Genomic DNA, 27,659 nt, shown 5'->3' with positions numbered 1-27,659 from the left:
GGTCTTGGGAGAGAAGGGGAACTTCCCATCCTGTCTGCCCCTTGCCTAACAACCAGACTGCAGAGAAGCAGGCAGGCAGGCCCATGCAGAATCTCCAGCAGGGCTCAACAGCCCTCCCCGGCTCCTTAGCTCCCTGTGCTGCCTATAGGTTACAGGGGTTCATTTCACCTCAACTGGCTTGCCCAGCCTGTCAGCCTGCAACCTACTGAGAGGCAAAGCCGGGAGCCCTGGGGAAGGCTGTTCGATGTTTGGAGTTTGGAAGGAGCCCCATAGATCACATGTGCTTCTTCCCTGAGTGTGCTTTCAGCTTCCGGGTCTGGGCCAGAGAACAGGAACCTCAGGAACAGAGGACAAGGGTTGCACATCCCCAAGCCAGCCCCCTCCTCTTCTCAAGAAACTTCCATGGCTCCCCAGTGCCCATGAGTTGGACTTGGAGTGCCTCAGCCTGCACCCATCACAAACGGGTTCCACTCTGAGCTAAAGGGAGACCTCTAATCCCTGGATGGAGAAACTGACCTGGGCAAGACATGACTCGCCCAAGGGCATTCAGCACGTTAGTCAGGACAGAGCCTTAAGGAAAACTGAGACCTCATATCATACCTTCTGGTCCCACCTACAGTTCACTCTCACCTTCCTTCGCCCTTGTCTCCATCCCTCCAGTCTCAAGCATCCCCTGGCCTCTGCGGCAGCCTTCTCACCACCTCACTGCCATAACCTTCGTGGTTCCTGTACCACTGTCCCCTGGGGACATGGAAGGTCAGTGCCAGCCACACCTCAGGGGCCCATGCAAGGCAGAGGAGAAGCTGTGTATGTGTTGCATGTGGGGGTTGGTGGTGGGGGGATCTGATGCCAAGCTGGCCCACCCCCAGGGCTACAGGCCTCTGCAGGGTCCCTGACCAGCTCCTAGGGCTCAGCTATCTCCCCAGCTCTAGACCCAGCTCCCAACAGATCCACCCTCCCCAGCTCCAGCCCTCACGCAGGCCAGTCTGAGTAAGCCAGATTATCAGAATGCCTGAGGGGAATGCCCCTTATCTGGGAGGACATTTGGGAGTGGTTGGGACACCTGCAATGGGCCACCCTTACAACATGTGGCATCAGTATCAGCTGTGTCTGCAGCGATACCGGGGGGGGGGGGGGGGTCCCTGTGCACATGCCCACCATGGAGCCTCACCCCAGCTCCCATATCGGCGTCTCCAGGAGGTGGCCATGAGGAAAGGTGTTCCAGGTCTCAGGTCACATTGCAAACAGGGAAACTGAGGCCGGGAAAGAGGCAGGCCTTGTCCCAGCCTCTCAGAGTCAATGGCACATTGAGGACAGGCAGGACATACACTGGGTCACCCCTGCCCTGGAAGCCCACCAGGAAGCCCACCAGCAGTCTCCAGCTCTGGGTCTGTCCCAGTGTCAGGTGTTCTTTTTATATTTTCCTTGTTCAGTTATGAGGAATAATTTCTCTCCAGGCCCAGAAGCAATGCTGGGCGTCCTGACACCACCTGGCCCACCTGCTCAGGCTCCCCCAGCCCTCAACCTAGCTCTGCTGGGCCTCTGGGCCTGGACTCTGTCTGTTGCCCTGATGTTCAGGCTCTGGGCAGTGGTGAGACACTCAGGCCTTCCTTATTCCCGTCTATGGCAGAACAAGGCCTGCTCTTGTCAGGGTCTCGCCTTCCTCGGCCTATCCATGTCTCCCTCTCTAGAGCCAGGCCTTTGAAGGATCAGATCCCAGATCCTGATGTCCCTGGCTTCTCATCTGGCAGGTCTCCGACTGCCCACTGGCCTCCCTCACAGGGCACCCACCCCCTTGAGCACACCTGGGGAGCCAGGTGCCTTCCAGAGCGACTCTGGACTGTCCTTCACAGAGAGTCCTAACAAGGGGTGGTAGGAGGTAGCAGCCTGTGCAGGAAAAGGCTTGAGACACCCTCCCAAGAAGGGGGCTCTCCAGGGCAGGTGCCCAGCTGGGCTTGCAGGTAGAGATGGGGTGCTGAAAAGGGCAGGGCCGGCCCACCATGACCTGGGAGCCAGAGGCAGCACCCAGCCCCCCAGGCTGGAATCAGGACCTGGCACAAACAGGCTGGTGTCCCCAGAGCCAGGCTGCCCTCACTTGGTGGGGACAGCAAGCCACTTCAGAGCCTCAGGATCCCTGAGGGGTTTTCACGCTCTTGGAGAGACCAGAGTGGGGATCATGGAGCTGCACCCCAAGGTGGGGTGACAGGTGTGAGGCCAGCCCTCTGGGGTATGAGGCAGGGTGCACGCGGGCAGACCCTGGCAGCAGATGCTGGGACACCGTGATGCCTTTGGCTGGGCTTTTTAATTAACCTTGGCCACTCTGAAGGGCCCCAATTAAATGGAGAATGTGATGGCAGAGTGGGGTCAGGCAGAGAGATGAGTTTTAATTAAAGCACAGAAGGTTCCCAGCCAGGGTAGCAGTTGCCTAGGCAGGAGCGCCCCCACCCGGCCGCCTTTGCTCCAATCTTGCTCCAGAGGATGATGGCACACCTCGGGTGGCAGGAGAGAGCACTGCCTGCCCTTGGCCAGGCGGGACTCAGCATGGTGCCTGCAGAGCCTGTGACCTCTTATCCAGTCTGTGTGGCCCAAGATCAGGCAGCTCCTCTCTGAGCCACTGTCCCCTGCTGGCTGCCCCCCTGCTCTCCTTCCCATCTTTGAGCATCTACGGTGCGTCCATTGCAAGGGCCCTGCTGGGTGGTGGAGGATAGACAAAATCAATGAAACAAATGTATTAAGTATGTTCGTGTGCGATGGAGGAGAGTGGAGTGAAGGGCTGAGAGAAGCAGGGGGTGCTGCTTCAAGGACAGGGGGTCCAGAGGAGCACCTCCTTCCTCGGAAGGAGGGAGAAAGGAGGGAGCGAGCTCACCTGGAAGGGACCAGTCAGTGCAAAGGCCCCGGGACAGGACCCTGGGCACAGCTGAGCTGCCTGATACCTGCAAATTAGAACGAGAAGGGGCCAGATGGCAGAAGGCCGTGGGCATGGGGGGCTTTCAGCTTCACTCAGGGGGACAGGGACCACATGCAGCTTCTGAGCAGGGCCACTTTCTAGGTGCCAGGAACCAGGGTGCCTGAGCCCTCCATAACCCAGACCCCAATCTGCTTGTTGTCCAGGCTCCCTAGCCTTGCTCGATGGGATGGCAAGCAAGATACTCATGAGTCCTAGAGAGATTCTGTGAATCCTGACACCTTCTTCTGAGGATAATCCACACCTGGGCCTGGGCCTGGGCCTGGAGCTGGCTGGGGGAGGCGGTGGCAGGCAGGCACATGAGTCCGCCCCCACAGCTGCCCATCTTTCTTCAGGGCAGTTTTGCAATAACTGCAGCTACAGGGCTGACATTCTCCACACCTGGCTTCCTCCAGACACGGGGCTTTGGGAGCGATGAGTGAAGGAAGCAGGGTGAGGGAGTGTCTTTCAGTATCAGCACGGACTGCCTCCGGTCCTTCCCCTAGTCCTGCTGAGGGCTGCAGGACAGGGGGCACCTGGGAAGGGACTGGTCTGACCCCAAGACCCAGAACCACTTCAAGGTGTGGCGGTCACAGCAGAGGACACATGCCCAGTGGGGGACACATACCCAGCTGGGCAGGTTAGGTGGCCACTTGCTAGAAGTTGGCCACCCTCAGGCTGATGTGTGCAGATACCACCCGGACAGGCAGGTGAAAGGAAAGAGGGGTGTCCAAGGGGCCCCCATCCTTTCAGCCCCAGGAACCAGCCCACATGAGGCCCTGGGGAGGCCATGACAAATTTCCACAAACGTGGTGGCTAAAAACAGAAATTTATTCTCTCCCAGGTTTGGAGGCCAGAACTCTGAGATCAATGTGTAGGTAGAGTGTGCACCCTCTAGAGGCTCTAGGGGCAGATCCTTCCTGCTTCTTCCAGCTCCTGATGCCCCAGGCATCTCTTGGCTTATGGCTGCATCACCCTAATCTCTGCCTCTGTTGTCACGTGGCCATCTCCCCTTGTCTGTGTCTCAAATCTCCTTATAAAGACACTTGTCATTGGACTCAGGGCCCACCCTAATGCAGGGTCATCTCATCTCAAGATTCTCAACTAATTACAACTGCAAAGATACCATTTCCAGACAAGATCCCATTTGGAGATTCTGGATGGGTGTGATTTTGGGGGTTGCAATTCTAACCCCCTGCAAAGCCTGTGGTGTAAACCCAGGCACTGCCGCTGTCTGGCTGCACCTCATGCAAGACTTCATGCCAGTACATGTCACCAAGATGCCGCTAGGTCCTAACCCCCAAGAAGATGGCATATATAAGGACAGTCAGTTTAAGCCACTAAGGTTTGTGGAACTTGTGGAACTTGTCACCAGACCGCAGAATGGGCGGGGACCAACTTTTCCCTTTCCCAGGGTTTTTGGAACCCTGAATTCATTAGATGCCTCCCAGGCCAGGTGGGGTCCCTCCCTTCTGCTGTCCTCTGTCCGGGGATTGAAAGGGGAGAAGGGCCCCCAGAGAGAGGCACAGACACCAGCCCCCTCAAACCTAGGGGTGAGTCCCAAGAGAACGGGTCCAGGTGGAGACTAGTGTTGCATGCCCCCTCACAATCTGTGTCTCCCCACCCCCAGACCCATGAGGGCCCCACCCTTCCTCCCTCCCCTACCCACCACCTTGCTGGGTGCTGTGGCTCCACACCCTGGTCAGCCTGGTCCTGGTGGCCTCCTCCTGCTGGCTCCCTGGCCTCCAGCCCCTCCCTGGCCACACTGCAGGAACCACCAGGGAAAGCCCCTGAGTCACTGGGGGTCCTCCTGCCCCTCAAATTCCAGCGCAGACATCTCTGCTGGCCCCCTGCGCTGCAGCCTGTCTTACATATCCCCAAGTGGGGCCTCCCTCCCACCCCTACTGACCTCCTCCAGAGGTTAGAGCAGAGAGGCTATGTAGGCATCAGGGACCCCCTGGCAGGCTGGTGAAGCCCATGGGCTCCTTCTCAGAACAAGGTTTTATTACTGCCTAAAATAAATGATGCACCATCACAAAAGAAACAGATCCAGTTATCAAAAGCTTTAAGACTTTTGTGGTATGTGACTTCAGGGGCAACAGGTTTCCATTACCTTGACAAGGGTGATGGCTTCCAAGACGTACTAAGTGTGGTTAGAACTTTCCAGACCACACACCGCCAGTGTGTCCTTCTAACTGTGTTCACCTCCATAAAGCCAGAAGATATGGAAGTGAAGCGTTGTGCAGAAGGGGGCACGGCATGCAGCACTGTCACCAGCACCAGAGAAGAAAAGGCTGGCTGCAGGCTGACAACCTCTGTAGTTTCAGTTGAGCAGGGAACAGAAACAAGATTTCATGGTTCCTGCAACAGCTATGACACGACATGAAAATGTCTTGAGGTTTCTGTTGCTGACGTCATAGGTCCAGCACGTACTGCTGTTTGGGAATGCCACCTATATTCAAAATGGGAGGAAAAGCTAAATGTTAGTCAGAGGGTCCTAAAAACAAAGATGTGCTTTTTGGCATCCCCGTGCGAGGCTCACTGAGCGGGGCTCCCCATACGCGCCTTACCTGTTGTCTGCCCAGGCATGGAGTGAGGCCGAGAACCTAGTGAGAAACATCCTTGCCAAGTGGAGCTGGCCTTCCAGGGAGGACCATGGTGCCCAGAAGAGCTGAGGTGAGCGTGCAGGAACCGCCCATTCCCAGACAGTGCCCCAGGCAAAGGGAGAAAGGCCCTGGGTGGGGAATGGTCCTGGCCTGTCCCTGTGAGCTGGGCCAGAGTGAGGGGGCCATAGTGAGGATGCAGGGAGGGAGGGGCCTGCATGAGATGGGGAAACTGAGGCAAGAGCAGGTATGCTCAAAGGGTCCAAAGGTGAGAGAGACCCCAGAGCCAGCCCTCTCACATGTGTGGAACTGGGCTATGGGGGTCCTCACACTGCCCCTTGACCGCTGTGTGGCTCTGGGTGAGCCCACCCCTGTGCCAACCACAGGCTTCCCACATGACCTGGCAACCCCCAGACTCCAGCCCAGGCCCAAGACAAGGGGCAGAGCTGCCCAGGGGTGGGGTAGGAAAATGGGTATGGAGGGTGTGTAAGTCCCCTCCCGGGACCCACACCATCAGAATAGCTGTAATAATCCCTGCACCTGCACCAGGAGGGACATGTAGGAGGGTGGGCTTGGAGAGTACGCCTAGAGAAGAAGGGATCTGAGCTGAACAGAGGGAAGGGTGCGGCCCTCTCCACACCCCACCTCTATCTGGACAGAAGCCTATCTCAGGGTCCCCTCTGGGCTCAGGAATTCTATAGAGGCCAGCCCAACAGAGCCAGGAGCAGGTAGGGGAGTGCAAGTAGGCCGAGGACCCCCAGCCCCACCCCACCCCCATCCAGGGAACTCTTTAAGAGGATAAAGTTCTGCAGTTAGGTCCTGGATGTTGAGTGCCTTCACAAGTAGTGAGCTCCCCATCACTGGAGGAGTCCAAGATAATATTGCAGCCTGCAGATGTACTGAAGCTCCAATGTCTCCAGAGGCAGGGTAGAGCCAGAGGAATAGTGAAGGTGCTGGCAACAGGCATGCTGGAGTCTGAGTTCCAGGGGCTCAATCCTAGCTGTGTGACCTTGGGTGGGCTTGCAACCTCTCTGACTGCCAATAACCTGGCACAAATGCTGTCCACCTCACAGGTGCCACACACGGAAGCTGCATGAGGTGCCTGCCAGGCCTGGGGTCCTGGCATTTCCTATTCCCTCTCTCTCCTGCCTCCTCCCCTTTGCTCTTGCTGGTACTTCTGTCCCTCTAGCCCCCTTCCCCAGGGGGCCTTCTTATTCAGCATCCTTGTGTCTGATCTTGTATTTGGACTCAGGGACCCCCAGAGGGGAGGAACTTGACGCCAGACCCCAGCCAGGCCCCTGGCGTGGGTCAAGCTGAAGGTGAGGATCTGGGCTGGGGGCTTTGAGCCTGACAATGGAGGTGGCCATGGATGCTGGCAAGCCCTCTAGCCAGCTCACCTCTCCCCCTCCTGGCCAAAGCTGGGTAGGCACCCTGTTCTGTCCATCCCGTGTTTCCATCGCTTGGACTCCAGGGAAGGGGGCAGGGAGGTCCTGGTGGGCACTGGGGCCTCACTCTCCCTAGGCAACTGCCTGACACCTCCTGGCTCTCTAACAGGTCTCCGGCCAAGGGCAGGGATCCTTCCCCTGAGGTGCCCACCCTGGGCCTCCCATACCTGTCTGGCCTGAAGATGCCTCCTTTTCCCAAGGCAGGGGGTGGGGGAGGGCACCAAACCAGGAGAACAGAATCAGGAGGAAGGTAAATTCAGTAACCTGGCGATTACACAGGAATCCATCTTATTTTTTAAACTGTGCGTGTATCTTTCACATGCTCCTTCCTGTCTATATTTTTTGTTTTTTTTTAAAGGAAGCTCTGAGGACACAATAATCATTTGCAGACATCCAGCTGTGGGTCAGTTGTCTGGGGGTAGAGAGCCAGCACCACCAGAAGGTTCCGTGCCCCTCTCTGGAGATGTAAACCCCAGAGGGCACTTTGAGTGAGCACTGTGATGTGTTTACAGCATTGGGGGGGCAGCAGCTGAGGTGCAGAGCACAGGCTAGTTCTTCCATAGATTGTGAGGTCCGGGGGAGGCTGGGTCTTGAGACAGGGGACTGGCGGGGCCTGGCTCACAGGGCCTAGGGCCCTCAGCCTCTCAGGAGAAGAGGTCATCGGTGTTCGGGGCAGGAGGGCTGCCTTGGGGGTGGTGGGGCTGGGCAGCCCTGGGGAGGGCTGGTGAGGTCCTAGCCACCCCAGCCCAGTAAGGAGGTCCTGCCCAAGAGGAGTGGGTGGGTGAGGGGGGGCAGAGAAATGACAGGAGCCTGCCGGCATACTGCACAACACCTCAAGGCTTTTCTCTGCCAGGCAGGCCCCTGGGCCAAGACCCAGGTGATGGCCTGCTTTGCGCCCTCCACAACATGCAGGGCACTTGGGGAAGAGGCCCCCAGCAATCTCACCAATGACTCTTGATTTGGGGACCCTTCACAGCAGCAGGAGGGTAGTGGGGGAGAGAGTTCAAGTAGCACAGGGGTGGAGGGATGGTGCGGGACTGGAGGTTGGCGGGAGGCCACAGTCAGACCTCTAGCCGGGAGAACGTGGAGAGGGACTACGACAGGCCCCCTCTCCCTTCTGATCAGCTCAGGGAGGCTTCCCAGAGGAGAGGGCTCCCCCGTCTGTCACCTGGAACCCGCCTCGGTGGCTACCTCGGGGGAGCGCTGTTCCCTGCCCAGCTTGGCTCCCTGCTCCGCCCGTGCTACTAGACGCCAGCTTTATTTGATCTTGGGTCTTGCTTCTTCAGGTCGGCTCCTCGGGCGCGCACGGGGCTGCGTGGGTCACTGCAGTCACCCGGGCTGAGGCTGGGGAGGGGAGTTTGCACCTGGGCACCGCCCTCCCGGGACCGCAGGGCCCACCCGGGACTCAACCTCTGCATCTGCGAAACGGACGCGAGAGCTCCCCCCGGGGCCGACCACTGGAGGCGCGCGCAGGCGCAGCCGGACTCTGCCGGGGCTGAGGGCGGGGGGAAGGAGGGGTGCGCGCAAGCGCAGCGGTGAGAGAGGCGTCGTCCCTGAGCCCCGCGCCTGTCCGCGGTCCCGTCCCGACCGCCCGCCCGGAGTCTGCGTGTGCACGCCGCAGCGGGGGAGTGGGCGGGACTGCGGGCGGGACCGCCCCGTTCCCCAGCGTCCTCCGCGGCAGCAGGCACTGACGTGGCCGCCGTCAGAGCCGCCATCTTGTGGGAGCGAAACCAACGCCTGCCTCCGAGCAGCAGCTGCGCCGCGGCCGCCGAGGGTGAGGCTGGGCCCGGGCCGAGGGGGGGGGGGCGGGGGCTGAGTTGAGGCCCGGCGTGAGGCTGGGCCGGGACGGTGAGAGCCAAGACGGGTCCGAGGTGAGGCCGGGCCGGGCGAGGGGCGAGGTGAGGCCGGGCCGTGGGTCGAGGCGGGGAGCCGAAGGTGAGGTAGGTAGAGGCGGGGAGCCGAGGCCCGGCAGGGGCCAGGGTCGAATAGAGGCCGGGGGCTGAGGAGAGGCTGGGCCGGTCTGGGGCTTGAGGCCGGACCTGGGACCGAGGCGGGGCGGGGCAGGGTGGGTGCTGTGTGCTGGGCCAGGGGTCTAGGCTGGGATGGGGGTCGAGTAGGGGCCGAGCTGGGTCGGGAGCCGAGTCGAGGCCGAGGAGGGGGTCGGTCGCGCAACCCTCTCCCCAAGCCCCCCAGAGCCGCCGGGGCGGGCGCCCGGAAGTCCGGCCCGCAACGCGGGCTCTCCAGGAAGCCTCGCTTCCTGCTCCGCCTGCGAGGCCTCCTGCCTCGGGGTCGCGAGGACCAGGAAACTGAGGCCCGCAGCCCGGGACGCGGCCAAGGTCACACGATGGCCAGGGTTTGAGCCCAGTTCCTATCTGTTCCGAGCACGGAGCCGGCGAGGCGGGGCGGGGTTCGAGGTCCGGGTTCCAGGGCGGGTGCTGTGGAGCTGGGGTCTGAGTGGGGTGCCTGCGGCCCAAGGAAGCCCCCGATGAACGCGCCGGCGGCACTGTAGGGCCCCTTTATCCAAGCTTGCTGCAACCCCGGGATTGCTTCCTGGGTGCCTTTGGCATGGATTAGAACACACTTCCGAGCTGGTGAATCTTTAACCTACGTTTGGAACGACCTGTCCAGGGTTGAGTCGGCCTCCCTAGCAGAGCGTCCTAAGCTTTCTTGTTGCCCAGTCCAGGTGGTTACGGGAGGTAAAACGGTAGCTTTGTTAATAAGGCTTGGCAATTATGAAGTCCTTACAATATTAGCTAATCAACTGAGCACTTTTGAGCTCCTCAAAACACCAAGTTGCTGTTTTAAATGAATCGAGCAAAAAATGCACAAGAAATCATTGGCAGGAGACAGGCAATTCAGACGATTTGGGTGGGGAGGCCCCGGAAGTCACTGTTGAGAGCTGTGTAGTTGATGTAGTTGTAGCTGATGTAGTTGGCGTTGGAGTGGTCAGCTCTAGTTCTTGTTTCAGAACTAGTGGTCAGCGTTTTTTTCTGCTGGCTGTTTGCATGGTTGCTCCTGCATTTCTGGCAGTGTGTGTGTGTGTCTGAAGGAGTGTGAGATGCCATGGCGCATGCTGTGTGTGGTGTTCTTGGAGTTTTCAGAAACTGTCAAGAGTAGCCCAAACTGGAAGAACTCTGAATGCATGGTGGTGTTAGCTGGGTCCAAAATTATGAGGAATTGAGTGTGTATGTGTTTATCACAAATCTGGCCACTTTGTTAGAGTGTGCCATAAAGGTTTTCTCTAGTAAACGGGTAGAATGTAGTGTGCCTCTTCAGTGGGCATGTCCTGTTGAAAACAAATCCTTGTCACTTGGGCATTAGAAACCTGCTGTTTCCCGTGAGGGCTAACTTCAGATACAGGTATTCAAAGTTGCTACTTCAGAAAGATTTAAAATGGTTCGTTTAGATAATAGCTGACTCACATGCTGTTTGCTCATCATTGTAAGAAAGTTAGTAGAAAGCAAAAACTGGTTCTGTGCTGCTCACAGGTCTGGTTTTTAAATCATGTGGTTTAGCTATTTGCTTTGCCTCTTGCACAATGTGAAGAGGGCGTTCAGACCTGCTAAGCCACCTCCACCAAAGATCAGACAGGGTTTGAAACTACAGGAAGGCACACCTGGACTTTTCTGTTTACTTTAGTAGAACTCAGTATGGACCATCAGCCACTGAGGTGATCTCCAGGGTCGAATGGCTGTAGGAAGAAATCTAACATAGGGGAAAAACCCTTGTGCAAGTTCACAAATAGTATATTAACTTGGTTTGAGAGAGTTAAATCAGTTTCCTTCAAATTCTTCAAATTCAATGTTGCCTTGAGATATATGAATTTAAATCTGCTCTTGATCACAGTTCAGGCTCACCAAGCATTTCTGCAGCCTTCCTGAGGGTTGTGATCACTTACTGAGCTGGTCTTCAGACCCAGCTAGCCTGTGCTTGCCATAGCATTTATGGCTGGTCTCTGTACACGTTGTCACATAGATATTCTCCCCTTTGACCTTCCAACCTTTGTTAGATTAGGAGAATGAAGGAAATAAAATGCACATCTGTCAGAGGTGGTTGAGAAAGAAACATGAAAAATTCCTTTCAGTTGGGATCTTAACATTAAATAAGAACTTACCTCTTTCGTGGTCTGTGTGCTCGTCATTGGTGTGGATGGTGTTAGAGATGTCCTCCTAGCACCATCTGAAGTGGTCTTTTGGAAACGTTTTTGACCTAATAGTGGGTTGGGTGTAACACTTCCTACTGGCAGGTAAAGGAGGGCTTGGGAACGTGTGAGTGTGAAAGAATAGGGGGTGGGGTTAATTTCAGAGTGTGAGCCAGGGTGAGGGGGGTACTTCATCCTTAGGTTCTTATCCTTTCGTGATTGTTATAAAGTCTTTAAAATATAGCATCTGTTATAGCTATACGGGCTCTATCACTATTCTGGAAGGTAGTTCAACATTCTCAGATGGATCAGATGGCCTGATTAGCTAGAAAAAATGTGGCAGAATTTAACACAAAAACATCAAAGCTCCTTATTCCTAGGAGAATCTGTTAGGCCCTCACCCAGTTCTTTCACCCAAGCTTCCTTATATGAGTGGGAAGAAATGGTGAAGCTATCTGTTGCAGGGACTAACCTCCATATTCCTAACAAACCAGTGTTTCCTGGGTTTTGCATACATTGGAGACAAGAGCTTGGCAGCCTGTCCTCACATAGAAAGGGAAGAGTGGGACTTACCACTCACTGAAAAGGAAGAGACAGAAAAAAAGCATGCAAGACAGGCAGATTTTACACACATAGCAATCGGGAGCGATTCTCTTTAGGAGGCAAACATTTTTACACACCTGAGGCTACAGGGGTGACTATCAGTATACAGCATAAATTAACAAGCCCCAGTTGTGATCCATGCACATTTTCAGAAGTTCGAGATGTACAGTATATTTTAGAAACATTAATTAATGTTTAATCAGAATTTAGTAAGTTTTGCTCCTCAGAGGGATGCTAGCAAGTTAGAAGAGTTCGTCTGCAAAGAGCAAGTCATATGTGAAATAGCCAACGTCTTTCCGTTTGTATCGTACATCACATTATTTTTGCAGTGATGTATGTGGGAGCTAAACAGAAAGCTTAATACTACTAGGTCTCTGAGGTCCTGGAAATTTTTAACGTGAAGTTTTTAAGTGTCCTGTCAGTTTGACTTAGGGACAAATGGCCAAGAAAGCAGCTTCAAGATTCTGTCTAGACTTACATGTGAAGAGTAGGAATGAAGACAAAGTTAGATGTGCCAGTGTTTTGATCACAGGTTTCAGCATAAAGGATGTCTTTAAAAATTGCCGTTAAGAGTGTGTTTTCCTGTGAAGTATTCTATCATCTGTAGATGAGCATGCAGTTCCTAACGGATTGAATCCATTAATTTATATTTAAAATACTGTATCTTTTGTCAGTTTTGGTGATGTAACTTTGCTTAAAATAATTATAGCTTTTAGCATTTCTCTTTTGTCAAAGTGATATGAGATCTTGCAGATTCCTGGGGAGATCACTGAAAATATATTTTTAGTCACTGGTTGCAGGTACCTGAGGGCAGGTTGAGGAAGCAGATTGTGTACATACCTCTCCTGTGGTATTGAACTTTGCTGAGATGGACGTGTTTGCCCTGAGCAGTTAACTATGTCTCTGCAGCCCAGATTTCCTCCTCACTGGAATGTCAAAGAAATGTTCAGATTCCACCACATTCATGTATACTTTTAAACCAGTATGAAATTCATCATTGAGTTGATAGGGTTTTTTTTTCCTGACAAACTAATTTTTCAGAAAAGCATATGTGTATGATTAATCTTTCTACTTTTTCATACTTAAGGCCCTGATAAATATTCTTTCATGATTCTTTTCTCCTCTTCTTGACAGTGAATCTCTTGGGTGCCCAGGGAGGTGGCCAGTAGAGAAAGACAGGTGGAGATAAAGAGATGGGTGGAAGAAGGTGGGTGAGTTCTAGGCAGAGGAGTACTCACTGGCAGAGTATAAGGCTGGGTGGAGACACAGGGCCATGGCAGTGAATGGAATGGAAAAGCAGGCCAACAGGACACAGTAAAAGGAGTGGGCACTGAGTCAGACCTATCAGGAGGATAGGGGAGGAGGTGCCATTTGAGTAGAGGTATAAGGGAGTGAGCGTCCTGTGGGTCTTTGGGAGAAACAAGAAGCTTCTCCCAGGCAGGGGAACAGTAAGTGCAAAGGCCCTTAGATGGGAGTGCATTTAGTGGTTTTGGAGACCTGCCAGGAGCACAGGAGGGGAGAGAAGCCTGCTGGTGTGTACCAGTGGTCCTTGGAGGGATAGCCCCACAGAAAGGGTATTTTGGGAACTTATGGGAGGATTTTGGGCTCTGTCAATGGTGAGAGGCAATACTGATATTTAGTACGTTTAGCAGCAAGAATGCGTTCTGCATGACTTTCATATAGGTGAAAAATCTGTTTATATCTTAAACCTAGTTCTGCTTATGTACAGAGTCAACGTGTGTGTATGTGTGTGTGTGTGTGTGTGTGTGTGTGTGTTTGGTTTTAGTAGATGTTCTGAATTTTCCAGGAAAGAAACTACCTTGTAAATTCAGGGTGATTGTATTTTGTTCTTTGCAGAACTTTACCAAGAGTTGTTCTCTGTTTCCGGTGGGGGGGGGACATTTCATGGACACAGCAGGCCCTGAGTATCTGAGATGCTGATGTATTTGTGGCAGTCTTCATTAGGTGGTTCTCTGACTACCTCCCTTGAACTTGTAGTGTGGTCATGACCAATACTGAAGGTCACGTGTTATATCATATGACACCATCTTTCATTTCCCTGTTACGTTTTAGTTGGGGCAACGTGGGTTTTTTGCAGTCTGGTGTGTATGTTGGTTGTATTGTCTGCTAGCTTCCTTTCTGGATGGCAGGGGTGGTGCTGCGAAATGCCATGGGGGTGTCGGCTCTGATCTTCTTAAGGAACCTGACTTAGTCTGACCTTTCCTAACAGGCCCCTCTTGCTGGCATTGAGAACACCTTGCAAGTGGAAGCTACAGGCTTTGGGAACGCCAGAGGAGAGATGAGGTGGCCGGGACCAGGTGGATAGTGATGGGGAAGCAACTTTCAAAGGGAGAGGTGATGGGACTTGCCAGTAAAGTAAACAGATTTGGGGATGAGAGGGACAGAGAGAGGGATTGTGAGTGTCTCCGGGCTTTGGGTCTGAAGAACTGGGAGGAAGTTGCAGAGGGTTAAAGTGGGAAAGAGTGGGTCCTTTATATTTGAGGATTAGATTTTGATGGGAGACCCATGTGTTAAGGGGGTAGTAGGAGAGAGGTCTGGAGGTGAGAGGAAGCTTCATCTGGGGTCCCATGCAGGGGACTGCGTTCCTCTGGGAGTGAATGGCTGGATGGGGGCAGTACTAGGGAGGGAAAGTGCAAGACACTGAGTGCGATGGGACTGCTGGTCACCTGAGGGGGGTGACGGGGACTGCTGGGAGGTTTTAAGCAGAGGATGGCAGGAGCAGGTATATGAATGAAATTTCCCTGAGTCCAGGGCTGCCCAGGGTTTGAAATGTGAGCAGAGGTAGGAAGAGGCCTATTGAGAGGTTGCTGTGGCTGTTCACGCCAAACACTGAGAAGTTCCCACAAGGACATTGGCCTCCCAGCCAAGACCAGCTGCTTGGAGAGTGAGGCAGAGGTTGCCCCGAGTACTCTGAGCTGGTGCACCTATGGGTGCTCCTAACAAGGGTCTCAGGAGGGCAGATCTGTCAGGGGGCTTGCTTCAGAGGTAGGGGGATCTAACAGAGGCTCTCAACCACTGCTGCACTAAGCTATTCTGTGTCCTCTGGGAAGCCCATCACTGAGAAAAAGAGGTGGGGCTGTAATTTTTTTTACATTTTGTTTTCAAAATGAAAGTTCTCTGCAGGCAAAAATCAAGTTTTAGAGATTGGTTTAATCATTTTAATCACTCACAAAGTCCCCTTGTGCTGAAAAAGCCTCAGGGGGCCGCCTGCCACTCTGAGAAGTTTGAGGAGGAAGAACTGGGCACTCTGACAGCTCATGGTTGGTTGCAGTTCCCTTTTTCTTCAAGGGTGTGGAAAGGGGTCTGAGCAACTCTGGCTTCTCCAGAGCCCCACCCTCGTGCCTGGAGAGGGTCCTATGTCTGCACCATGGGTGCAGGTGGCCTCCTTGAGAAGGCACCAGAACAGAAACCATAGGGGCTTTAGCATGTTTGTGGTGATCATATAATTAAAGAAGTAGAGTGACAAAAACAAATTAATATGATATACTTCACAACCGAAATCAGAATCCTGAATTGCCTTCTCTACCTTGTTCTCACTACTGGAACTGAAACATAGGACTGTGTTATTTGACAGGTGTGCCTGCCCTTTCTGTCAGGATCATGGGGACTGAGACTTCAGCAGCTGGAGTTATGTGAGTGTGAGTGTGAGAGAGAGAGAGAGAGAGAGAGTGTGTGTGTGTGTGTGTGTGTGCGTGCGTGTGTGCGTGTGTGTGTGTGTGTGTGTGCGCGCGCGCTATAGTGTAACTGTGGATCAGTCTTTGACATTGCTTGGCCCAGAGCCTCTAAGAACTAGTTTACCATTGAGGTGAGGTTGGAAGGTGAGCACTGTCGCTGTTCCACTTCTGTTTCACCATCTGTCAATTGGATTCATTGAGTACTGTTGAGCTTTTGTGTGCCCAGGGCTGTGCTCATCACATAGCTATTCCTTACATGAGTGTGGGGACTGTTAGCCCCACAGTGTGTCGAGGGTATGCTGAGAACAATAAAAAGGACTCTTCCCTGTGGAAGGTGGCATCTGAACTTGGCTTCAGAGGTGGAGTGAAGGGCTCGGTGGGCATGGCATAGAAAATCAGTATGGAGAGGGGACTGGGAGCACAGCCAAGGTCAGAATGTGGGCCTGAGTGACTTGCTGAGGAGTTCCAAACCAATGGTTCTCTGTTTGCCACTAGGATGGGTTGAAATACAATTCTAATTGGTTTCCAAAGGACCACTGATGTGCAGAATTAGTAAGGAGTTGGTGGTATGACACTTTTCAGGGTGTCTGGGTGGTTTAGAGTTGCCTGTAGTTTCTCTAATCCTGCTTTGCATTTTAGTCATAAATTGCTTTGTTTCCTCCATTTTCAGTTTAATTTGTTGTACATTTTAATGTTCTGAGGTTGATGCAAATTTGTTTTTGGTTTTGTTTTTTCGGTCTTTTGATTTCTTCTTCCAGTAACAATTTCTTTAGACTTGTGTGTTTGGAGTCAGATAGAGGGTATATATGCCCTGACTTCTGGAGTAGAAGTGCTCATTAGGGTCCATGGCACTGGCCCCACCACAGTGGGGGGCCCAGGCGCCCACCACCAGGTCTGCAGGACCTGGAAGCCATTCCATTACTGTTGCCCCATCCCATGGGCTAGCATACTCAGATGGCCCTGCATAGCTACAGGGGGCCAGGAATGTAGGTTTACTCTGGAAGGCCTCGAGCCCAGGGACAAATCTGGGAGAAGAAAATACCAAGGAGCATCCAGTGTCTGCCACTAGGACAAATGCACGGAACTGTGAGAGATGCTCCTGATGTAGCATCCGAGTGAGGCCTCAACTTGTGGGTATCATCCACTCATTGTTTCACTCCAGTTGGAGGCCGCGTGACATTTGTGTTCAGAGGTCCTACATGGATATTGTTTTCATTTGGGGTAGACCTTCTGCTTATTTGCTCCCATCTGTAGATTTCACGTCAGTGTAAGTATCTTTGGTAATGGGCTTTGAGAACAGTTATGTTAAAAAATAGTAAGTAAAACTTCAAGACTATGAATAAGGGAGAATTGCAAAAGATAAATAAATATATTCATCAGTTAAATACTTTGGATTTTGTAGTTATTGGTAAGTAGGATTAATTGCAGTTTCACTGTTTCCACGCTCGCCTTGTGGTTGGTATGCTTGTTCCGTTAGACAATGGACAGTGACTCTTGGATGTTCATGTTAGTATAGACCAAGAGCTACATTCATGAATGAAACTCATTTCTTGTTGTCATTTTAAGGATTTCACCTTGAATCTTAAGCTGGCCAAGAGGGACCTAAATTGAATTTCACTGGTTGCTCCTCCTAAGAATCAGACCTGACCGGAAACCCCTTCCTTCAGCTTTGGGAGGCAACTTGCAGGGCATCTGGAGACCAGGGTTAGTGTACTAGTCTCTGGATTTCTGGCACTCATCCTCCTCTGGGGGGGGTGGTGGTGTTGGGAACGGGACTGCTGCATAGAGGCCAGGTCCAGTACCTAATTGATTCCTGCAAAACATCCTAAAAGTTTCGATGTGAAAAACAGAAAACAGTCTCTCATTGGAATTCACCTTTAGAAGCAGACCAGAACTATACAGTTCTAGAATGTTTTTGCATGTTCTTTCATTTATTCTTTTTCTTTGTATTGAAAGTTCAGAGTCAGGGTAGATGAAATGGGTGGAGGTGGTCAAAAGGTACAAACTTCCGGTCATAATATAAATAAATCCTGTAATATGAGGTACAGTATGGTGACTGTAGTTTACCGTACTGTATTTATATTTGAAAGTTGCTAAGAAAGGAAATCTTAAAAAGTTCTCATCACAAGGAAAAAAAGGGTGACTGTGTGAGGTGATGGGAGTTAACTAGACTTCTTGTGGTGATCATTTCACAATATATACACATATCAAGTCATTCTTTTATACAACTGAAAATAATACAGTATGTCAGTTATATCTGAATAAAACTGAAAGGAAAAAAAAAGTTCAGTCAGCTTAATTATATCCTTTGAGTGTCTCAGGCTGAATATTCTTGCTTCTGAGAGTGTTGTTGATTCTTCATCACAATTGTGTTAGGCCTGTGGGGTGTATCTGCCTATCACTGGTATTGGCACGTTCAGTATTCTTATGCTAATTTTTATGAAAAAGTGACAACGCTCTACCCAATTGCAGAAAAATGTTAGAGCTACAGAAATGGAATGTTGGACTAATAGAGTAATGACTGAAGGCTTTATTTAGCTGATGGGGTGGAGCTACAAGTTGATGTACAAAAAGCAGTTTGTAGCAGATTATATTATATGATCATATTGCCTATGAAAGTAGAGGACCCCCACCCCTTAAAATTAAATCCTACATGTCAGGGATGAATTAGGCTTTTGAGTGGTTGATAATCTAAGCACATATTTGACTGCTTGAAGAATGAATGAAACCCTTAAAGAAAATGTTTTATAATGTATATCAGTTCCTCAGTAAGATCTTCACTTCGTTAATTTTTCTCAAATTAGATATTAAAATTGACATTACGAACTATTGAGCTGTACATTTTACTATATGTAATTTACACCTAATAAACTTGACTTTTTAAAAAAAAAAGCAAAACGAAAAAAGTTCTGATGTCACCTAGCTGTTCATTTGAATAGGGGATTCATCCATGTGATCTCTCATTTACAGAGGGACCAGAACAACCCATCACATCTGAGGCACAGAATAGAATCCAAACCCTTGTTTTTTGCCTCCTTGGGTCACATTTTCGTTTCCCAAGACAAGCTCTAGGTTAGTGGTTTATTCTTTCTACTGATTCCCAGCAGTTTGGGTCATCTTGATATGGATACAGAGATTTTGTTAAGTAAACCAGCTCTAACAGTTTCAGAAAATGTGACAAACTTTCCTTCTGCAGAAGTAAGCTGCACAGCCCTGTGGGGAGGGCTGTCCCTTGCTTATCTTGAATCCTCTGAGGCTTGTTAGGAGATGCAGCAGGCACAGGTAGAGGTTGTGGGTACATATACTTCTCTTCAGCAGCTAAACCAGTCACTCTGGATTCATTTACTGGAGTGGAACGGGTGTAAACTCACGCTACATTTTTTCCTCCCTGCACTGGCTTTCCCAGGGAGGCCTGTTGTTGGCCTTGGCCTGTAGCCTAGTAGGTCTTTGCATGCAGGAGTGTAGGCAGCCAGTTGTGTCCTGTTCTTTGCTATAATGTTGAACTGCCACCCTATCATTGTTTCTGGTCCTAACCAGAAAAAGGAAAAAAACGTTCTTAAGGGGCTGTGTCCGCTCAGAGCTTTCTGTCTCAGGAAAGAGACGTGCTGTTGCTACTCTTGCATCTTCTTATGAGCCAGCTCGAGGTGCAAACTCAGGCAGGTGCGGGGAAGTGCTCTTTTGAGAAAATCAGCGTCTTCACGGCTTAGAAACACTCACGGTCATTACCATGAACCTGAAAAACAGGTTTTGACCTTAGTGCTAGGGATCCTGGTGGAGGAAAGGGTGAAATAGGCCTAGGCTGGGCATCCTACAAGTTAGAACCTGTGTGGAGAGGCCATGGAACAACTCTCGTGGTCACCGTTGAACCTTTCCACTGTGATACTGTGTTAGGTCAGGAGCTGCCAGGGTCCCTGGACCAGGTGCAGGGCGGGTATAGATAGATGCTTGTATAGTGGGAGAGACCAAGTGCTGTGTGTAGCATCTTAAACCCTAGAGTTTGTGCTCATCCCCATCCAGGTTCAGCCACCAAATATATGGCCCACTTCCCCTTTGGGGCTTCAGGACTTGAGTAGGTCAAAAAACTGTGTGTGGAAGGCAAGGACCACACTGATAATCAGGGCTCAGCAGACTGCACGGCCAAGGCTGGCCAGGGGTGAGCCGGCAGACACGCTGGGGTGGGGAGGGGAGGAGGCTCTTGGACTGCCATGGCTGTGACTGACTGCATTTTGAGGCTGACATGCAGGTGTGCGCCTGCTGCTGGGCCCAGTTTACCTGGAATGTTCCATCAGTCCCATGTGGGAGTTGGGAGCGTACACTTAACCTTTTCACCCCTTAGTGCCCAGGTTTTTGTGTCAATTTGTAGGAATGTAACACTAAAACAAGTATAAAACAAGTATAAACAGCAGTCTTCCATCCTGCCTCCCAGGGATAGCCCCTTTCATGCCTCACTGTACTAAGTAGTGTGCTAATACTGTTTCTCGGTGTGTCAGCTTTGAACGGTGAGGGTTGGCCCTTGAGACCACAAGTTCCGGCCTCAGCTTTCCAATACCCAGCAATGACAGTCAAAGTATCATGACTGAGTAAATATTGTTCACTGCTGAGTCAAGTGGTGACTGGCTTATGGTTTTCCCTCAGGAAATCTTAAAATGACTTCTTTGCATTTTCATCCTTGGGTTTTTTTCTGTGTACCTGTCATTAGTTTTTCCCAATTCCCCTAGAATTGCCAAACCCCACGTTTAAACCACATTAGTAACTGTTCCTCTTTTCCTGAACTCTCCTCCTTCCTGCTGCAGCCTGCGCTGGCTGCTGTTCAGGCCTGCCTCTGTGTCTCCCTCCACCACCCTGGGGGCTCCCTCTGCCTGTGGCAACCTGGAGAAGAAGGCATGTGTGAAGCCTTGCATTTCAGACCTCTGTTCTGCCCTTTGGCTGATACAGAATTGCAGACTGAAAGTGCTGCTTATGTCTCTCTTTTGGGGGAACAGTTTGAGGTTCACCACATAACTGAGGGAAAGGCATGGAGATGTCCACCCACATGGCCTTCCTCACTACATCCCCCACTAGAGCGGTGCATTTGTTACAACTGATGAACCTACATTGATACATCATCATCCAGAGCCCATAGTTTACCTTAGGGTTCACTCTTGGTATTGTGTGTTCTATAGGTTTGGAGAAATGCGTACTGACACGTATCTACGTCGCAGTTTCACACAGAATAGTTTCACTGCCCTAAAAATGCTCTGTGCTCCACCTATTCATCCCTCCCTTCCTCTTAACCCCTCACAACCACTGAAAGGCTCTTTTTACTGTCTCCACAGTTTTGCCTTTTCCAGAATGTCACATAGGTGGAATCATAGGTGTGTAGTATTCTTAGATTGGCTTCTTTCACTTAGTAGTGCACATGTATGCTCCTCCATGTCTTTTCATGTCTTGATAGCGCCTTTCTTTTTAGTGTTGAATAATATTGTTTGGATGTACCACAGCTTATCCATTCACCTACTGAAAGACATCATGGTTGCTTCCAAATTGTGGCAAAATTTGGAATGAATAAAATTTTTTGGAACGAATAAAACTTCTGTAAACATCAGTGTGCAGGTGTCTGTGTGGATGTTAGTTTTCAGCTCCTTTGGGAGCATGATTGCTGAATTATATGTTCAGAGTATGTTTTGTAAGAGACCTCCAAACTGTTTGCCGACAGCTGCACCATTTTGCATTCCCTCGGGGGATGGAGGAGAATTCCTGTTGCGCCACATTCTTGCATTGCCAGCGTGTGTTCTGGGTTTTGGCTTTTGGTCGTTTTAATAGGTGTGCAGTAATAGCTCATTGTTTTAATTTGCATTTCTCTGAGGACATATGATGAGCATCTTTTCATTGCTTACGTGCCTTCTGTAAACCTTTAATGAGGTTTTCATTAAGATCTTTGGCCCATTTTTTTAATTTTAAAATTAAATTTAAATTTGTTATTGTTGAGTTATAAGTGGTCTTTGTATATTTTGGATGACAGTCCTTTATCAGATGTATCTCTTGCAGATATATTCTCCCAGTCTGGTTTTGTCTTTCACAGAGCAGAAGTTTGTCATTTTAATGAAGTTCAGTTTATCAGTTATTTCTTTCATGGGATCATGTCTTTGGTGTTATGTCTAAAAAGTCATCACCATACGCAAGGTAGATGTTGGTCTTTTAAATTGCTCCTAGTTTCCCCCTCCCTTTTTTAAAAAAAATATTTATTTATTTGGCCGCGTTGGGTCTTAGTTGGGGCACGCGGGACCCAGTTCTCTGATCAGGGATCGAACCCGGGCCCCCTGCACTGGAAGCTCGGGGCCCTAGCCACTGGACCACCAGGGAACTCCCAGTTTCCTCTTTTTTAAAGTGTGTGTGTGTGTGTGTGTGTGTGTGTGTGTGTGTGGATTTTTTTCACTTTGGTTGTGAGGTCTGCTGTTCTCTGTGTCCTAATGCCCTGTTCTTGTTTTGTGGGCACCAGGTCCCCACCATGTTGATGCCAAGGCTGTGTGTGGGTTGGGGATTTTGTTTGGGTTTTTTTTGTTTTTTTCTTTTTAAATGTCTTCTGTCTTCTCTCCAAGTTCTTTGTTTCAGTCACTTGCATTGGGGGCTTCTTAAAGGGAGATAGCGGCGTGGCTGTTTGAGCGCCTCCAGGTGCAAGAATCCATAGGTCCTTGCTTTGAGGCCTCTGGGTTACATGTGAGGGTGTGCAGGGCAGTGTGCCTCCCTGTTGATTTTGGCGTGTCCGTCTGTTTGCAGTACAGTGCACCCCATGCCCTCCTCTGCCTGGATAGCGGAGTCCGGGCCCCTGGGTCAGTTGCTCCAAAAAGGTCCCTCGGCTTTCCTGCAGGGCTGAGGATGAGCACTCGGTCAGGGTCAGAGCTCTTCGCTGTCTTCTGTCACCTCTTTCCACCTCCCCCCACTTTTCTCTTTTGAGTCAGTCATCACTTATTTCTTGATTGGTAACGATTTCAGGAGTAAGCTCAGATAAATGTGGGTGTTCAGTTTATTCTGTCTTCTATAATGTATCATTGTCTGTATTTAGGAAAAATGGCTGTCTGCAGAAAAGGAAATATAGTAAAGATATTTTTAAATTTTAATTGTATAACTAGGTAATATTACTCAAAACCAAGAAGAATTAAAGTGTTGAAAGTGCACTGAAGCCTGCTGGAAGGGCCTCCACGGGACACCTCTAGGACCATTGGAGCATCTAAGTCACAGTGGGTTGGTGATTCTGACCTACTGAGTAAACTAGGAATGCACAAGTTCACACTATATCAATATGTGGAGAAGTGGTTCCTTGCAGTAGAATGCTAACTAACTAATAGCCGGAAGGAATGACTCAATAGAAAATCACCATTTGACAGTCCTCATGGCAGTAATTCAGCCAGGAAATGTCAGAGTGCTAAAACTAGAAGGTGGAAGTTGGATGAGGAGCGGGACATGGACTTAGTCACCAAATACTCACTGATGACTAAGGCAGAAAGTAACTTGCAGTGGAGGCCTGGCGACTCCACCTGAGCCTGTCATCAGAGGTGATAAGGAATGGTGGGGACCTGGGGCACGCCCCCCAGGTGGAGTGCAGTGGGGCGTGCCTGTGGCAGGCCCATATCTGTGTCCCTCATGGGTCTGGCCGCTGACCCCAGCAGTGTCCATTCAAAGTCCAGGGACTGGGGAGCTCATTGTTCCTTCTAGGGGGTCAGGTGTGCAGGCAAAGGCTCCTTCCAAGCCTTGACAGTGCCTCCCGCCAACACCCTCTCAGAGGTCGGGTGCAAGCAGCTCCCGCCTGCTTGGAACAAGTTCTCTGTGGTTCATTCGGTTTTCTGTCAGCACTCACGCAGTTCTTCCCAGCTGAAGGCTGCCCAGCTCTCCACAGCTTGGCTTTACCTTACGTGCCAAAAGTCCAGATTCCTGGCTTCCCTGGTGGCACAGTGGTTAAGAATCTGCCTGCCAATGCAGGGGACACGGGTTCGAGTCCTGGTCCAGGAAGATCCCACATGCTGTGGAGCAGCTAAGCCTGTGCGCCAGAACTACTGAGCCTGTGCTCTAGAGCCTGCGAGCCACAGCTACTGAAGCCCACATGCCTAGAGCCCGTGCTCTGCAACAAGAGAAGCCACTGCAGTGAGAAGTCCGCGCACCGCAACAAAGACACACCTCAGCCATTAATTAACTAATTTTTTTTTTTTTTTTAAAGTCCAGATTCCTAAGCATTTGAGAAAGTGACCGTTTTTTCCTAAGACCTTGTTTGGAAATAAAACAGTTGAAGGAGGAGAGTACTGAGCATGGAGAGGCCAGGCCTGGGCAGCTCTGGTGCCTTGGGCGCCTTTTGGGACAGGAGATCCCCTCCTCCGTGAGCCTCACTCTCCCACAGCTGTGGTCACTTGTCCCTTCCTATAGGTCTGGGTGTCTGGGCCTGGTCTCTGACCTTGGGTCCAGCCAGCTCAGTGGTATCCTAGTGTTTCTGCCCTGCTGAGTGAGGAGAGCCTGGCGGGAGCCCAAACACAGCACATGTGTTCTCGTACAAGCATGTTGCTGCACCACACAGGCCTTCTCCCTCTCTGGGACAGCATTGACCACAGCTCTTGGGAAAGTGTCCCCTGGCAGGCTCCCCAGGGTCATTGCTGTGGGCTCACCCTTAGACTGAATGCCCTGGTGTGCTGCCCTAGAGCCCAGGTGTTCTCACTCCACCGGTCCTGCCTGCAGGGTGTGCTAAGCTCTCAGCATGTTGGGAAAGGTTGGCTTTTGGTCTCTGCCATGGGCCCTCCTAGCTTCTCGTGTGTTAGTTGCCTTAACATTGGACTGTTTTTCACTGAGACTTGGAGCAGTTGGGAGACATGGTAGGGCCTTGGAGTGGTTGTTTCTGGCCCCTTGAAAAGCTCTGTATTAGATTATGGAGAATCTCGCATTCATTTGAAAGCCACACCTCTCCACGCATGTTGGACATAGCATCCCATGGTGGCAGGTTGTAGGACTTAGAGGTAAGTTACCCTGAGGCCTTGGGTGTCACTTCCTGAGATAATGGCAGTAGCTGCTTCAAAATCCAGTCAGCCCTGTTCTAAGATTCCCATTCTCTCCCTTTTAAGGGTGATTTCAGGGCTCAAGAGGCAGGCGGGCAGGACTCTTTTTCTTCCGGATAGGAACCAGGATTTCATCAGCTTATGCCTTGTGAGTTTTTAGGAGAGATAGCAGGATGTCCATCTGTCTGTCTGTGGGTGAGTCTGTCTCTGAGCTGCTCCTGCTTTGCTGGCCCTGGGCAGCACAGAAAGAGACACAAGGACTCCTTGTATCTGCAGGTTTCTCTGGCCAGTGTTGCTCCCACCAGTCTACAGCATGGGGAATATCTTTGCAAACCTCTTCAAGGGCCTTTTTGGCAAAAAAGAAATGCGCATTCTCATGGTGGGCCTAGATGCTGCGGGAAAGACCACCATCCTGTACAAACTGAAGCTGGGTGAAATCGTGACCACCATTCCCACTATAGGTGAGGAGGCTGGGCCCCGGGAGGCTAGGGGGTAGTGGTAGCCCTGGGGAGAGCCTCACACTGGGTCTCCTCCAGGCTTCAACGTGGAAACCGTGGAATACAAGAACATCAGCTTCACTGTGTGGGACGTGGGTGGCCAGGACAAGATCCGGCCTCTGTGGCGCCACTACTTCCAGAACACACAAGGTGAGGGTGGGCAACCCCATTACAGCCCCTCAGGAGGGGGGCTGTGGCCTTTGGGAGAGGTTGGGGGTGTCCTGGGTGCCTGCACTAATGCTTACTGTTCCCTGTGCAGGTCTCATCTTCGTGGTTGACAGCAATGACAGAGAGCGTGTGAATGAGGCCCGAGAGGAGCTTATGAGGATGCTGGCAGAAGACGAGCTCAGGGACGCCGTTCTGCTCGTGTTTGCTAACAAACAGGTACGCATGACTGAGCCACCCTGTGTGCTGGTGGTGGGTGCATGTTAGGCAGCCAGCCTCTCAGCGATGGAGGTCTGACGAGGGGGGGTCACAGGTCAGGTGGAGAGGGTTCCATGCAGTCCCCTTGACCCACGCCCGCTTTGCTACCCTCCCCCCTAGGACCTCCCCAATGCCATGAATGCAGCTGAGATCACGGACAAGCTGGGTCTGCACTCTCTGCGCCACAGGAACTGGTACATTCAGGCCACCTGTGCCACCAGCGGGGACGGGCTCTATGAGGGACTGGACTGGCTGTCCAATCAGCTCCGGAACCAGAAGTGAGCTGTACTCCTCTCTCCTCCCCTCACACTCCCTCCTTCTGCCCTCGCTTTACTCTCATGTGGCAAACGTGCCCCTGTGGTGTGAGTGCCAGAAGCTGTCTCCATGGTCGGTCACAGTGTGCTTCACCATGCTGTAAATGTGCAGACGCAGCCTGCAACTGGGTTTTTATTTAATGTAAATAGTTTTTGTTTCCAATGAGGCAGTTTCTGGTACTCCTATGCAATATTACTCAGCTTTTTTTATTGTAAAAAGAAAATCAACCCACTGTTTAGTACTGAGAAGGGATTTTAGGCACACGGGTCATCCAGGAGTCACTGTGTCAGAAAAGCCCGATGTTCCTCTTCTGGGCTTTACATCTGTGTTGAGATCCATTTTGGTGGTTGGTTTTTAACCCAAACTCAGTGCATTTTTTAAAATAGTTACAAATACAAGATAAGGAGAACACTTGAACACACAGAAGGGAGAAATGTGCCTAGTGTAGGTTCTGCAGTAATGGCCTGAGTCCAGTCCACCAGTGGTCTGTTTCCCGTTGGGAACGTGAAACGGGGCAGAACCAGCTATGATCCATTCTGCATGGTCACAATAGGGTCCCTGTGATTTGCTCTGTCTTGGGTCATCCCACACCCCATAGCGTTTGTGCTCGTATCTGTGCTTACATGGCTGCCCAGGAGATGGGCTGGAGGCTGCATCCACCGCTCTCAGACCCCTTGGAGGAACCCCAGCCTTTTCTTGGGTCAGCATGGGCACTTTGGTTGGAACGCTCTGGTCTGAGCGGGAGCCCTGCAGTCCCCTTGCTTGCCTGCTCCGGGCTCTCTGGGGTCTCACCAGCAGGAGCGCGGTGGTCATCCTGAGCCCCAGCCCCTCGGAGCCCCTGTCTACGTGTGCTTTCACTCCCTCAGCCTGCAAGGGTCAGATTTGCCATCGAAAAATGATAACCTCTACTTTTTTCTTTTGTATTTTGATAAACACTGAAGAAGCTCGAGCTGTTAAACTTTATCTTGGGGAAAACCTCAGAACTGGTTTATTTGGTGTCGTGGAACCTCTTACTGCTTTCAATACACAATTAGTAATCAACTGTTTTGTATACTTGTTTTCAGTTTTCATTTCGACAAACAAGCACTGTAATTACAGCTATTAGAATAAAATCTCTTAACTATTTCATGGCTCTCCCATTTTTGGGTGCCCCTGACTGACAGTGTGCCTCGTGGAAGCTGGGCAGGGACGGCTGCTTCCTCCTCACTTAGGGAGGGCAGCATTGCTCTGACGTGCCCCATTCCCTCCCTCTGCCCATCCCTTCCCTGCCACCCCACCCTTGTCTCCCTGCCCCCCTCCCCCACTGCTTCACTTTCCCATGGGTGGGTGTGGGTATGTCCCAGTGCCCTTGTGGTGACCACCTCATTGGTCTCATGCTGGCAGTCCAGCCCCCCGGTCCCAGTCTTAGCAATGCCTGGTTGTGAAAGGGACAGCAGGGTCACCATATGGAGTATGCCCAAAAGGCTAGGGCCAGGTGGTATGTGGAGGAAACCCCCCACCCTTCCTAACATCCACCCTCTGTGGTACCCCCAAGCCAGCCAGCTTGTCCTCTGGAGGGGCGGGAACCCCTGACCAAGCTCCACGTCACTGCCACAGCGATTGACCCATGCCTGGCTGGGTGCTTTGTGCACCTGTGCCATAGACCCCGTCCCACTTTTGCAGGGGTTGTTCCTCTGACCTGGAGCCCTTCTTGGCACCCTTGTTCCCCCCACCGGGTGCAGGCATTGGCAGGCGAAGGTCCAGGTGTCCTTTCCCCCAGAAGGCAGGCTGCCCCACCATAAATAATGATTTGCTCTAACAGGTTGAAAACCAGTGCCGAGTGCTCTGAAGACAGAATTGCCTTCAGCTCTCGTTTCTTTGAAAATCAGAAGCAAAACAAGAACCTCAATAATGAATCCAGTCTGGGTTTTGTCTTTATTCCAACGTGGTTGTAAGATGTTAAGTTTTCACTTTTTCTGTGGAGGGCCAGGTTGTATGTA

The 27,659-nt window shown here is 51.3% G+C and overlaps 1 protein-coding gene across 2 annotated transcripts; it reads left to right on the top strand.

Annotated features, from left to right (window-relative positions):
- The first annotated feature begins 8,665 nt into the window (after positions 1-8,665).
- On the top strand, positions 8,666-26,805 carry ARF1 (ARF GTPase 1). 2 transcript variants are annotated; one of them, XM_081231003.1, is made up of 5 exons: positions 8,666-8,766; positions 24,722-24,906; positions 24,982-25,092; positions 25,202-25,326; positions 25,486-26,805. In XM_081231003.1, exons 2-5 carry the CDS (start codon positions 24,759-24,761, stop codon positions 25,645-25,647), a joined length of 546 nt encoding a protein of 181 aa, XP_081087129.1. In that variant the 5' UTR covers positions 8,666-8,766; positions 24,722-24,758; the 3' UTR covers positions 25,648-26,805. The 2 variants fall into 2 exon arrangements, with proteins under 2 accessions (XP_081087129.1, XP_081087130.1); XM_081231004.1 differs by lacking the exon at positions 8,666-8,766 and adding an exon at positions 8,909-8,932.
- Positions 26,806-27,659: the final 854 nt, after the last annotated feature.

Source organism: Mesoplodon bidens (genome assembly GCF_964165515.1).
Source record: "Mesoplodon bidens genome assembly, chromosome: 4".
Taxonomy (NCBI): Eukaryota; Metazoa; Chordata; class Mammalia; order Artiodactyla; family Ziphiidae; genus Mesoplodon; species Mesoplodon bidens.
Note: the sequence above shows the minus strand (reverse complement) of the source record. Positions and strands in the feature narration are given on the sequence as shown.